Genomic DNA, 14,767 nt, shown 5'->3' with positions numbered 1-14,767 from the left:
GCCCCTGCCTGTTTCCTTTGGCTACATTTCCTCCCACTACTTCCTTGCCTGCTTTGCCCTGCCCACACTGGCCTTTTGGCTTGAACTCACCAGATACCTTTCTGCCCTCTGTCTTCCCATGCTACTCACTACCGCACGCCTCTGACCAGGCCAAATTCTCCTGGTCCTTCAGGTCTTGGTTGAAATACCACTTCACTGGAAGGCTGTTTCCTGATACCCTAGATAAGATTAGGTCACGTTGGGGTCCACTTTCACGGTGCCCTGTCCCTTCCCGTCACGGCACTCAGCACAGAAGGCGATTGATGACTTGCCTTCCTGCTCCGAGGTCGGTTCCATGAGCAACATCTTGCCCATCATTGTATCTCCAGTGCCTGGGCCTCTGCCATGTGTAGCAGGGGCTAAAATATATCTGGGGCATGAATAAAGGAAATGGTCACTCAGCTGGGAGACAGTGTGACATTGGGGACAGACTCTCAGAGTGAGGGCGAGAGATGAGAGTTGACCTGTCATTAGCCAGCAATGAGACCCTGGTGAAATGGCATAACTTCTCTGTTTCTTAGTTTCCACCCATCCCATCTGTCTCATGGGGCTGCTGTAAGATTCAAATGAGATGATGTGTTTGAAGGGCCATGAAAGAGAGAACCCTTAGATTTCTGGCCAGCTCACCAGGCTGTCTGTCTCTCCCCTCAGGCTCTGTACCAGGGGTTGGCACACTTTTCCTGCAAAGGGCCAGCCAGTAAATGTTTTAGGCTTTGCAGGCCATGTGGTCTCTGTCATAACCCATCTCTGTTGTTGTAGTGGGAAAGCAGCCATATATCATATGGAAGCAAATGAGTGTGATTGTGTTCCAACAAAACTTCATTTATGGAAACTGAAACTGGAATTTCAGATCATTTTCACACGTCACAAATTATTATTTTTCTTTTGCTTTGTTTTTCCCAACCATTTAAAAGTATAAATGCCATTCTTGTCTCATGGGCTGTATAAAATCAGATGGTCGGGTGGAATTAGCCCATGGGCCATAGTTTGCCAACCCCTGTACCGGAGTGTCCATCCCTGTGCCGTCCAACATGGTGGCAAGTAATCATATATCATTTAAATTTAAATTTAAAATTTAGATTAACAATTCAGTTTCTGTGTTGCCCTAGCCTCACGCCAGGTGCTCAGTAGTCACCTGTGTCTAGTGGCTACCATACTGGACGGTACAGAACATTTCCACCAATGCAGAAAGTTCGATTGGACAGCTCTGGTCCTGGTAAAATAAGCCTGGGGGTTTTTCCTCCAGGGCAGGGTTAGCTGATTAGTGACAGAGCAAGACCGCAGTCCAGGCCTCTTTGCAAATGCCCTCCTGCTAACTCTGCTGGGAAATTTTGTGCTGGAGGATTGATTGCACTGCCAGGTTTTTAAATAAAATGCTGTTTTGGATAGTATAGTATCTGGTAGAAATTGGAACCCACTTTAAGCACTTGTTCATTAGGTTCAGAACGAAAACATTTTTTGTTTAAGGTCAAGCATAGCCAGTTACTGGGAATAAACGTACTATTTGTTTCCTCTCTTTTAGAATGAAAAGAAAGTTTTATTCCTGGGAGGAATGCATGAACCTTCGGGAGGTCAAGGTATTTATTAATACACAAAGGGATAATTTATGGTATGGTTGATTAAAATAGCTTTATACATGCGTAGATTTATAGTTGATACAGTTTGAATTGTTTCACTGATGTTGAAAAAGGAGGCAGACGATAACATAATGCAGCTGACAGCTGAGAGGAGAAGATTGCTGTGCTATTTATGTGTGTGTACTTTTTTTTAGTTTTTTGGTGCGTGTGCTTGTACTTCTTTTTAAACGTTGGAAATAGTGCTGTTAACTAAACCACAGATGTATTCAACTTCCACTAGTTTCTCACTAGTGTCTCTTTTCTTTCAAATGGTGATGCAATATACATAGTGCTTACCTCTTGACCATTTTTTTTAAAGCTTTGCACAATTTTGTTTATATGGCAAACTGGACAACATTAGAAAATCTGTCATACCATCCAGAAGTTGAACATATGTAATAATCACATTTTGTAGCCATCTCTGGAGAAGGCTCCTTTGCACATTTTCTGCAAACAATGCCTATGCATGAAGGTTAACAACAGCTCAAAGGAAAGTGGCAGGTTTCCAGGTAGATAATCAGAGAAATAGTCCAGATTGTTAGAACAGCGATATGGGTGTCCCTTGCTAGAACCCAAAGGACTCAAAATAGATATAGAATTGCATATTTGACCTAAAACTGGTACAGTTCAGTGGTATTAAGTATATACATAATGTTGTACACCCATCGGAATGGCCCATCTCCAGGACTCTTTTCATCTTGCAAAACTGAAACTCTATGTCCATTGAACAGTAATTTCCCATGAATCACTCCTCCCAGCCCCTGGCCAGCACCATTCTACATTCTGTCTGTCGCCTACACTAGGTCCCTCATACGAGTGCAATCATACAGTATTTGTCGTTTTTGTGACTGGCTTATTTCACTTAGCAGAATGTCTTCTAAATTCATCCATGTGTCAGGATTCCGTTCCTTTTTAAGGCTGATTAACATTCCATTGTATGGATCCACTGTATATTGTTTATCCAGTCATCCATCTATGGACACTGGGACACCTTTGGCTATTATAAACCTTCCCATATCTTTAAACTCCTTTGCACAGGCTCCTTGTCTTCAGTCTTATCAATGTGCCCACCATTCTGTCTAACCGGGCTCAGCCCTCCCTCCCCTGGAGCTCTCACCCCTTCCCCTTCCTGACCCCTTACCTTCCAGAGCACCCCCTCCGCCGTCACTTCCCCCCACCACTGACTTTCCACTGACTGAATCAGGCATTCACCTCTGCCACTCTATGGAAGTTACTCTCCTAAAAGCCACCAGCCGTCAAGTCCAGGATCGTTGGGACTTCCCTGGCGGTCCAGTGGTTAAGACTCTGCACTGCCAACACAGGGGGCGCGGGTTCGATCCCTAGTCGGAGAAATAAGATCCCACGTGCCGTGCGGCGTGGCCAAAAGATGAAAAAAAAAAAAAAGTCCAGGATCATTTTCTCAGACATTTTCTTGTCCGTGGACCACTTCCTCCTCTCCTCTCCCAGGTCTCTGTGACTCTGCTTTGACCCACCTCTTCCACCTCTTCTTGCCTTTCACCAGTGGTTCTATGATTTCACCCTTTTAAGAATGGATAATTCCTCACATTCTCTTCTCAGCAATTCTCTCCTTTGCTCTGGCTTCTCCTCCTGGGTGATTTTATTCATTTCCCCTTGCTTCAGCAGCTCCATCACCTTTTATCTTTCTTATGCATTTAGAACAGGGGTCGGTAAATAGCCCACGGCCTGTTTTTGTAAAAAAAGAAAATGTTGGAACGCAGCCATGTCCATTTGTTTATGTATTATCTGTGGCTGATTTCACACTACACTGGCAAAGCTAAGTAGTTGCAGCAGGGACCATATGACCTAGAAAGCCCCAAATATTTACTCTCTGTCCCTTGACAGAAAAGTTCGCTGACCCCTGCTTCAGTCCCATATATCCAACTGCTTAGTGGACATCAGCGTCTGAATTTTCTAGAACGTCTGCCTCCCTCAGTGCTCATATTTTCTCCCTCTTGTGTTAATGATCATTTACCCCTGCACTCAGACACCATAGCTCATTGCAGTGGCAGCAGCTATTATGGGCCAGGCAGCACCTTATGTGCTCTGTCTTATCTCATCCCCACAACCACCTGACATGGAAAGTCTTAGTATCTTGAATTTCCCGATGAGCACAGCTGAGGCCCAGAGATTCCATAATTCGCTGGAGGGAAACACAGCTCTGGGCAGCGAAGCCCAGGGTCTGTCGGAAGACTTCAGTGGGCATCCACCTGGCATCCGGGCAGTTCTCATCCCTCCGACACTGGGTGGCCACTCACTCCCACCCCCAATCTCTGAGGGTCTCCCTCCTGACGTGCCCTTGTCCTCACACCGAGTTTGTCCAAGCCTGATTCTTCCTTCAAGTCTCGTGTATGAGACTCACCGACCACTCAGAGCTTGCAGATTACTCCTCCTTGAAGCATCCCTGATGTGCTCCTTCTCTGCCTGATACGACTGTCCTGCCTCTCCATCTTTTTGGAAGCCTTTCCCAAGCCAAAACAAGATGCCTTCCTTCTGGAAATATACCTCTTGAAAATGAATCACATGAAGTCCTCCACAAAATTAATTCATGTTTTAAATTAATTCTTTTTCTATTAAACTGATAGAGACTTTGACTTGCCCCTGAGCCTCACTGAGAAACAAAAGCTGGAGCCACTGTTAGACTTGGGCCAGTAATTCATGCTCAAAACACACTTGCGTCAGACGGTATCCTACTCCTTGCCTAGAATTCTCTTCTTGCAAAGCTTTGAAACCGACTTCATTTTCCTCTGAATGAATCTGCCCTGTTCATTCTGCTGTTCACCCACTGGACACCTCAGCCATTGCTGGTGGTGCATTTTAAGCAAACAAGCAGGAAAGACGCCTGCAGTCCATGAGGGTCTGGTGAATGCTTACAAGTTAGGCAATGCTTGCTACTCATGGAGAGCCAGAAATCCAACCCAACTAGAAAAAGTAATCAGCCTGTTGGGTCATTCTGGAAGGATCTGGCCATTTGGCCAAAACAGCTGCGTATTTCCTGCCAGAGAGGCACTTGGCAAAAGCTTGTCTTTCAGGGAAGAGGTTCCAGAGAGTCTTAGTTTGTTCTCATTCACTGGCCATATTTTCTCCCTCTTCCCAGCTGCTTGAAGTAACTCGGTCATATTGCACATTCCCCAGCTCTGATCCCTTGGGTGCTTTGTTACTGAGTGTCCTTCCAGATTTGGACACTCATGTTAACACTTTCATCTTCAGACATTCTGTTTGTTTTCTAGAAGGAATGTTCCTTTGAAGGAAATTCAAAGATAAAGAGGGCTTTACAATTTATTATTATCGGACTCGCGTCTCTGTGAGGAAGAGGCTTTTTGAATTAAAGGGCTCAACCCCCTGCCACAGTGGCCCCTTGAGGCATTCTTGAAGGAGACGGTCTATCAAATTCTGATCACCTGGTGAGCAAACCCACAGTTGGGTGTCCGGCTGTCCCACATGAACTGGATTACTGCTCACCAATATGAAAGCGTATTTGTTCACTGTGGACAGAGCTAGTGATGCAAACAGAAAATAGCTTGCGCATGGCTGCACTCACGTGTATGTTCCAGGAAGGGGAAAACCACACACGCGCACGGGGAATAATCAGAAGGTCACTTACCATTTTCTGACCCCTCTTTGTTCCTCATCCCCCCCGCTTGACTTTTTTGCCTTTGCTGTTCTTGGAAGCAGAGGTGTCTCTCCCATCTCACCTCAGGGTCTTTCCAATGAGATTTCTCCTGCTTCTCCCCTCCTCCTCCTCCTTGAACACTCACCTTGTAAGGAGCACTATTACGTCCCATGAACACACATGTGTCAGAAGAAAGTTGGGAGAATCAGGCTGCCAGCCTCTGTCTGAGCAATTTCCTGTTCGGAGTGTCTGCAGACTGCTGGCGGGTGATCTCAGCTCCCAGCAGCTGCCTCTTCAGTATCAGATCAATCAAAGCCTCAATGGATTCCCCTCTGGCCACCTTCATGGCGTGAATTCCATCACCTGGAGGGGGTGCACCTAGACTGGCCCTGGTCCACTGCCTGGTCCTGGGGGCAGCCAGAAGTTCCAGTTATGGTCAAGTTCTTAACCTCCTAGTCAGTTAATTGAAATAGTTTTTCTACGTAACGTTAACACCAACTTCAGAGAAATACCATTTATTAACATGTTGTCAATAAAAAATGAATTGTGGCATTCTGTGGTTCTAGAATTAGGTGTTTCTCCCTAAGTATATGTGGAATTCCTTTTTTCGACAGCAGACTTGCTCTAATTTTTTGTTTTTCTTCTTCGCCTTTCAGTCTTTAAAGAAGCTCAACCATGCCAATGTAGTAAAATTAAAAGAAGTTATCAGGGAAAATGATCACCTTTATTTTATCTTTGAGTACATGAAGGAAAATCTTTACCAACTCATTAAAGAAAGGTACAGTGTGGTCCTCATGATCTTAGAAATAAATGTTGCAAAGTGGATGTGTTTTCTTTCGGCTTTTGTTGATGTGGTCATGCTGCTTGGCCTTGGCTGTTTAAAGCTGCCCATGAGATGAGGGGCCCCACCTGCATTCCTGCTTTGGAGGCCCTGTGATAACGGCAGAGACGCTGCTTTTCAGTGCAGCCGTCTTGAATGTCTTAATGGGTTATTTACCCTAACAGGCTCAGAGATTTAACAGATACTCTGCAGCTCTCCTTCCCACGGGACTGTATGGGCAGAGTGGCCACAAGTGAGGGGTGTAGCAGCTTCATTCATTCTGGGCCATCCATCGGAACTTCCAGGTTCCTTTCAGTGCCTTCCTTACTACGGTGCTCGCCTGCTGGGAAGACAAAGAAACTAATAAAAAAAACTTACCTGTGATGGTCATTTTGGACTTGAAAAGTAAACCATGTAGAACCTCTTGGGCACATTTTCCTGGTGGCAGGTGAATGCCATTCAGAGCATCCTTCTGTGTGATTTCAGTGAACAAATATCGTCTCCATTGTCAATAACAGCAGAGAAGCTGTGTGGTTTGCCCAACCAGGGGAAAATGTTGCTATCCGCTGCATCTCATAAGCCCTTCATCTGAAAGACCTCAGATTTTCCCCATCAAAAATTTTTAAGCTTTAATTATATTATGGAGAGAGGAGATTTTTTTTTTTTTTTTTTTTTTTTTTTTTGTGGTATGCGGGCCTCTCACTGTTGTGGCCTCTCCCGTTGCGGAGCACAGGCTCCGGACGCGCAGGCTCAGCGGCCATGGCTCACGGGCCCAGCCGCTCCGTGGCATGTGGGATCTTCCCAGACCGGGGCACGAACCCGTGTCCCCTGCATCGGCAGGCGGATTCTCAACCACTGTGCCACCAGGGAAGCCCCGAGATTTTTTATATGATATGTTGGAGGGAATTTTTATTTTGGTTTGTTATTAAATGTTTGATCGTTTCTTTTTTGTAACATAACTGAATATATTTGGTGCTTATAAGGTATGCTCTCTTACATGGATAAGCAGTTGTTTTTCTTTGATCTTTATTATCAGAGGATCTAGTCAAATTAGCATGTCAGCAAGTGTTTTCTTAAATTCTTACTGTATAACCAAAAGAACATGAAAATAGGGGCTTTGTTTTCATTAACAAATTTCATAAATCTAGACTTATAACTTTTTTCCTCTGCCCTATACAGAAATAAGTTGTTTCCTGAATCTGCTATAAGAAATATCATGTATCAGATATTGCAAGGACTTGCATTTATTCACAAACACGGTAGGTGATTTGGAGTTTTGTGCTTTGGAATAGCAGTGAAATGCTGTCATCAGGTAGAAGATGTAGGAAGCATCAGTGTCTTTTGTAATTGACTCCCAGAAAAAATTGAAGAGTTGAGAGGCTGACAATGGATTTTGGAATATATTATCTTCTGTAGCTTGATTTCTGAATTTCTCTCATTATTTATCATGTCTGTGTGTTCTTATTCTTTAGGCTTTAACATTAAGCTTGTTAGTTACAGAGCTAAGAGTTATTCCTGACCATTAACTGGCGTTTTAATCAGGAACCTACAATTAGAATTCATAGAAACTTCACATATGATGTTTAACCTACTAACACTGCTTTGCTGTGGCTTTTCATTTTTTTTAATGTATTTCAATTTCAGCTTGCTTAGAAGGGTGCAGAGTGGTCTAACAAGATCTGTGCAACCCAGGAAAATAAAATACACTTAAAATAAGCAAAGAAAAAGGCAAAACAAGGCATGGACATAGCCGGGGTGAGGTTAATCGACCAAATATATGTCAGCAAGTTTTACTTAAGTAGAAGAAGCAGGCTACAGATGTGAGCCTGAGTTTGCTGTTAGACAATGCAGAATGTGAAACACGACCAATTACAACCTACATGGTTCCTATGAGGTAAAAACAGTTCAGTTGCCCAAGATAAGCAGAACTATTCTTGGTACTGATACCAGAGAGGTTTCTGTCATGGATCCTTATGTAAAATGACTTTATGGTAAACACAGTGACAAGTTACATGGGACAGTTTCAGGTAATCTTCCTCAATATAGGCCAATTACATCACCTGATCAGAGAAAATGGGCCTACTGGGGCCCAGTGTGATTCACTCTGGGGATGGTCTGGTGAGTCCAGGGAGAGATTTAAGGCATCCAGAGGAATGGATGGTCATATACCCTTCAGGAAATCCTCCATCACTATTGTTCTTAGCTGAGCTTTTGAACAGTATTGAGTAGCAATGCATTTGAGGTTATATTTCCAGCAAGTGCTGAGGCATTACTAGTCTGGGTTACTAACTGGCCACAGACCCACCTTGGGTTGGGTCGATATGTTCTCATGAACGCAGAGCCTCGGGATGGACGTGTCCACCAGGGGAGCCAGGAGTCCCTCAGAAGGCCATTTGAGGTTGCTTTGACATACAGACAGATGGCAAGCTGATCTTGCACAGGCAGAAATCTGTTCCCTCCCAGTCTAAGGGTATCATTGCCATTGCAAATATTGCACCAACAAATGAGTTTCATTACCCAATAAGGAAACTGGGCGGAAGCCCTTTGATGATACAGTCAATTCAGATTTGATGCAAATTGGCAGTGAGGGGAAAAGACATTGTGCTGCATGGTACGTATGGGACCCTTCCCAGCCTGCTCTGTGACCCCTAAGCAGCCATCACATTTAGAGGCCAAACGCAACACAAACAGACAAACAGAGGCTGTCTGTACAAGTTCTTGGAAGCCGCGGGCATGTGCTGAATAATTCGAGAGTGATATGCAAGCCTGTGAACCAATTCTAGTAAAAAAGTTTTCAGGAAAAGGTGTCTCTGATTCCACTGACACGGGTAGAAGGAGCACTTTTGCCACAAGAATTTCCCAAGGGATGGTATGAGTTTGCAACACGCTGAAAACTGCTGGCATGGTGTCTTTAGGGACAAATAGGAGCAGAAGGGTCACTTGCTAGATTTGAGAGCCCAGGAAAAAGAAATGGTGAGAAATCAAAGGGATTCTCCAAAGAGAAAGGTCAACCAGAAGTGTTCACATAGGGACCCGTCATAGTGTCTCAGTTACTGGGGCTCTTTGCTGAGTACTGGGAACTGCGTGGCGGATCTATAAGAAAGTTGATAGGTGTTGACTTTCTCTTCCTTTCCTTTCTGTTGCTTTTTGTGAGACTCAGATAGTTGTTGCCAGAAAGAACTTGTATCCTTTTATCCAGGTCTCTAACCAAATCCCATCCAATCAACGCAGATGTGCACGCACACACACGCACCCATACTTGTGCACACACATGCACACATCGGCGTGTACACATGCACATGTGCACCTACACATACACCCTCCCCCCAATACCCACAAATGCACATGTATGCACACACACACAGTGCATATTCATATCCAGTAATTTAGCATCCCTAAATTATTGTGTCAAAACACCTCTTTGAAACTCTGCACCGTCAGTCCTCCTTGCACACCTTACATACTCCGACTGTGTTCAGAAATGGTGGAAGGGAAAGCTCAGTTTAGGACAGTCAGACCTCGTTTGCTTTTCTAACCCCAGCACCATGCTTCTCCCTAAGATTCTTGTGGACACTCTCCCCTAGCTAAGTGCCAGTTCTAGTTTGAGCTTAATATCATTTCATCCGTTACCTTATTTGTTTCCTTGCCAGTCTCTCAGGTAGAGAGGACAGATGGTATCTGTTGCTTTCAAAGAAGAGGAAACGGAGGTTCAGAGAGGTTTAAAGACCTGCCAAAGGCCCCACTGCATTAAAGCAGTAGAGCAGAGATTCGCTCCGATATCTGTGCCCATCTGCTACACTTCTCTAGAAAAACCTGTCTCTTCTCACGGAGAGCAGAGAACAAGAAGTGAAGAAAGTGGTTTTAGTAATTGGAGGTGGGATGGATATTCATTTTGCAGGTTCTATCTCATTTTCATTGATAAATGATTTTTGAAAACTTTTGAATGGTTTTCATACGGTGTTGACTTAACTTTAGAGCTTTATGTTGTTCTTTTCCTCCAGTCACGGAAAAAAAAAAATAATCAAAAGCACTTTGCAGATTTGTCTTGTGAGTTTCAGGCTCTTCCCTGTTGTCTGGTTCTCACTGTGAGAAGGTGCGTTCTGTCCCTGGGAGTGGACTCCTTTGGGAGCGGAGAACAGAGCCGCAGGAGGTTGCCACGGCCATGGTTCATGTCAGTGACTACTTCCCCCCACAGGGAATGAAAACTCCGCTCCACTTGGTGCTGATCGAGCAATGCCCAAGCGTATATACTTTGCAGGAATTAAATAATTAATGCAAACCGTGTTTCATCCTTGCCCTGCCCTTACAAATATCCATGTAGGAAATCCAGAAAGCCTTGGGTGGCTTAAAGGACAGTGTTTGGCCCCAAGAGGTGGTTCTCTGCTACCATGTTTCACCACTGTCTTGCAGTGCATGACCTTGAGTCAGCCCTTGACCTTTCTGTGTGTTGCTGTCCTCCCGGCCTTCTTGATAAAAGCACTGTGGGTTTAAATTCAGTAATATCTGTGAAGTTAACAACTTCCCTAACAGGAAGGTGTGCTACAGAAATTCATAATGTTTAAGTATTCTCTGTTTATCTCCATGTATTCCTATCAGATTCCTCATGAACAGAATGTGGAGGGGAGAAAACCTTCTTTGTGGCTTGATGTTTTTCTCGCCCAAGGGTTGTTAACAAAAAAAAGGAAGCACAAGGCGTTTTCTGCCAGGATGAAAGAGAAAATCCCTGTTATTCGACTGGCATGGGGTCCCCTGAAAGTAAATTGGAGGTCTGTTCCTGTGTTCTGAAAGCCAAACAGTTTCGAACAGGAAGATTCTGTGTTAGCAGCACTTTGCTGTTGCATGATCTCTGGATAACCCAGCAATAAGGGTTTCCACTGTGAATCAGAAGCTCAGAGGGGGACGTGGGCTCATCGTTACAAGCCTGAGTGCACACATCAGCAGAACACGTACCCAGCCAGGAGTCAGATCGGAACTTAGTGCCACCTCCTCATAGCCTGGGGGGGCGGGGTACGTCACTGGCCTCGCGAGCCTTGATTCTTATCTGCAACAAATGGAGCCGTGTCTGCCTGTCCCCCTTACCAGGTTGTGGGGAAGATAAAATGAGAGGATTCGTACTACTAACAGTGACAAGCTCTTGCAAGGTGCAGATGTGCCAAGCACTGCACTAAAAGCTCTACAAATACTAACACGTTGAATCCTGCAAAACAACCCCATGAGGTAGATGCTGTTATTTCCCCATTTTACAGCCGAGGAAAGTGAAGCACAGAGAGGTTAAGTGATTTTCCAGCCAAATTTGAAATCAGGCAACCTGATCGGTGTACACACTTAACCACTATGCAGCGTTTCCTCTCACAGTGATAAAATCATGATGCTTTGTTAAAATAGAGATGAAAAGTAAAGGTACATGACAAGAGGGTCTTATACCTTTAATTACCAAGGAATAGAACTCATGGGTGTAAGGCTGATAATAGTTATTGCTATTATTCAGTAATGAAAAGAACAGAGGGCCAGATATTCTACAGACATATTCACAAATGCTTCCTAATTATAAAGGCTTATCTTCGAATACAGTATAACAGATGACATATGTCAACTGACAAATACAGTTTTCATCAGTCATTTTTAAAGAGTCTGTTTGCAGTTAAACTTTTTTCCTAGCCATTTTCCCTCTGATAGTTTATTTTGGGAGTAAAGTATGATCCATAGAACGGAAAGCTGCTTAGAGGGATAAATGGGGAACCAGAATCTTCTCTCTCCTCATTTCATTAGTGCCCATGTTCTCTGTGGAAGTAGGATTAAAGATGAGTTAGCAGGGAAAGGATAAAGCTTGACTGACGGGAGGAGGTGGTCAGTGTGTACTGGAGCGTGACCTGGGTGGAAGCAAGGTCCAAGGTCTGGAGTCCAAGAATGATGCTTGTGTCTGAGTCTAGTTGATGTGATAGGATGAACTGATCAGGGAGAAGATGCAGGTTTGTTGAGTGGGTGTTATATAGATGGTGGTAGGGGGAGTTGCAGTGGGGCCTGGGGGTGGAGGACATTTCATTATCAGAGAAATGCCACTTAAGTTTGGAAACAACAGTTTAGCCCAACTAGAGGAGAAAAAGGGAGTCTAAGAGGAGAAACAGGGTGAATCTGGACTTGAGAGGACCAGCACCAAAATCAACATTTGGCCGTCTGGATCGACAGGGACAGAACCGAGCCGGATAGTACAGGAGCTCTGACACATTTCTTGGTAGGATTGTGACTGATTCATCCCCCTCCACCCCCATGACTCACTTTTCCCATCTGTTTGGTAAGAAAATGATGTCTGCCGTCTCTTTTTTTCATGCTTTTGATGCTCTGAGTGTTTAGGAAGAGAGACCATCGGTCTCACAGGTCATATGTTTTAGGGGCCACAGGAGCCTTGCTGGATGCACTGGCAAAAGATCCCATTCTCATAACTGCTTGCGTATTTACACATTTTTAAGTCAGAGAAAGGGCAGAAAGGACAGATGGGAGGTATTTTGATGGAAAATGTGACGCAGCTCCACTACGGTCTGGGGACAGGTGGATCCAGCATAACTACCGGCCACCTGGATATCATATCAGATGTTCAAGAAGGAGAGATGATTTGGGAGAGGAGAAGAGTGGTTTGGGACAGGTCAATGCAAGGGTGACAGTGACATCAGCTGCTGTCCCATCAGAGACACAGGTCTGGAGAGGATTTAGCAGGCGCGTTAGAGACGCAGAGTTGAGCACATGGGCACAGAGGTGGCTGAGGAATAGTCGACGTCTTCAGTGATAGCTCTTCTTTCCTCCTGTGCTCCTTAGAATTCAACTTCACAACATTGGTAATGGTAGCAGGTAACCAAGAACCCCATCAGCAGCATTGACACAGTTGTATTTCCGGTTTTGATGACCCATGGAGATTTAGACTCAGGTAGAATGATGTCTGTCAGTGATACTCTCTGCAAGAGGAAGGTTTGGGGTCCTCAGAGGCATGTGATACTGATCAGTGGGTGTTTGAGTCTCTCCTACACGTACCCCCAAAGCCCTGTGGTAGCTGAGACAGGCTTCCCATTCAATGAGTTATCTCTGCCTTTCACAATGTGAATTACAGATGTACCCCTGTGCTTCTTTACTGGGCAAAGTAATCAGTATTTGACATTTAAACATCGATTGCAACACACACCAGAATCTCAGATACGAGTAGGTCATATTCATAAATCCCTTGTTTCTTAAACAAAAAATGTGATTGTGTTTTTGCTGTGATGTAAACTCTCAGTAGCCATAAGACTTGTCTTTTGAGATGGTTTTAATCTCAAATTCTTTCTGACTGACTGGGGCAGGGTAGGCATGATATTTTTTTCTTTGAGTGACAATTTCTTTTTGCCAAGTTATCTCAGCCCATAATGGAGTTTTGATATTTTAAAAAGAAGTTTGCTCTCTTGGAAAAAAATTATGAAGATCAACTTTTGAATGATTTGACATTTTTGAATTTGTCAAAGGGAAATGAATGGTACAAAGGGCTCTGCATTACCATTGGGATGAATGTACAGAGCCTTCAGTGTCATACCAGACTATCACTGTCATGAAAAGAGCAACACAGCTGCAGAGAGTAATGCAGACACGATCTTGCCTCTAAATTCCTTCTCCACCACCTCTGCAGGCTTCTTCCATCGGGACTTAAAGCCGGAGAACCTCCTCTGTATGGGACCCGAACTCGTGAAAATTGCAGACTTTGGATTGGCCCGAGAGATCCGATCAAGACCTCCATACACAGACTATGTATCTACAAGATGGTGAGTACCATCTTCCTCAAAGGATTTAATTGCACTTCTTTAAAAATATACCATTATACTGAGGATAATATTAATGTTTGCATTTCTTATTTTTAAAGACCATTTAACGACCATGCGATTATACTGAGGATAATATTATTGTCACAAATACTAATTTTCCACTAAGAACACCATTTGAAACACATATGTATAGGAATGTTGGCATTGTACAAGCTTAAAAGCTTGTATTATAGGGGCTTCCCTGGTGGCACAGTGGTTAAGAATCTGCCTGCCAGTGCAGGGGACACGGGTTCGAGCCCTGGTCCGGGAAGATCCCACATGCTGTGGAGCAACTAAGCCCCTGCGCCGCAACTACTGAGCCTGTGCTCTAGAGCCCTGAGCCACAGCTGCTGAAGCCCACACGCCTAGAGCCCATGCTCCACAACAAGAGAAGCCACCGCAGTGAGAAGCCCACGCACCACAACAAAGAGTAGCGCCTGCTCACCGCAACTAGAGAAAACCCATGCATGGTAACAAAGACCCAACGCAACCAAAAATAAATAAATTTATTTTTTTTTAAAAAAGCTTGTGTTGTAAACAATGAAGGAAGTCCAACAGGGAACAGGGAACTATATTCAATATCTTGTAATAAACTATAATGGAAAAAAATCTGAAAAAGAATATATGTATCTGAATCACTTTGCTGTACAACAGAAACTAACACAACACTGTAAATCAACTATACTTCAATAAAAACTGTTTTTAAAAAGGAAGTCCCTTGTGCTTTTCCATAATCTAAATAATATTCTATATAGAGAGCTTCCAGAAGACCTTTTCCTAAAAGAGTTGTGTAAAAGGTTCTCCAAAGACCTGTCTGAAAATCAGCCAGTTGGTGTTATTA

At 44.0% G+C, this 14,767-nt stretch overlaps 1 protein-coding gene across 1 annotated transcript in view; it reads left to right on the top strand.

The window, feature by feature from the left end:
• Positions 1–14,767, top strand: part of CILK1 (ciliogenesis associated kinase 1) — a 35,204-nt gene that overhangs the window by 1,905 nt on the left and 18,532 nt on the right. The window contains exons 2-5 of the mRNA XM_059075329.2: positions 1,562–1,616; positions 5,943–6,064; positions 7,286–7,365; positions 13,755–13,887. Of these exons, the coding sequence (XP_058931312.1) occupies positions 1,562–1,616; positions 5,943–6,064; positions 7,286–7,365; positions 13,755–13,887 (390 nt within the window). The remainder of the gene's footprint in view (positions 1–1,561; positions 1,617–5,942; positions 6,065–7,285; positions 7,366–13,754; positions 13,888–14,767) is intronic.

This window comes from Kogia breviceps, chromosome 10 (assembly GCF_026419965.1).
Source record: "Kogia breviceps isolate mKogBre1 chromosome 10, mKogBre1 haplotype 1, whole genome shotgun sequence".
NCBI lineage: Eukaryota > Metazoa > Chordata > Mammalia > Artiodactyla > Physeteridae > Kogia > Kogia breviceps.
The sequence above is the reverse complement of the archived record's forward strand: the minus strand, read 5'-3'. Positions and strand labels throughout refer to the sequence as shown.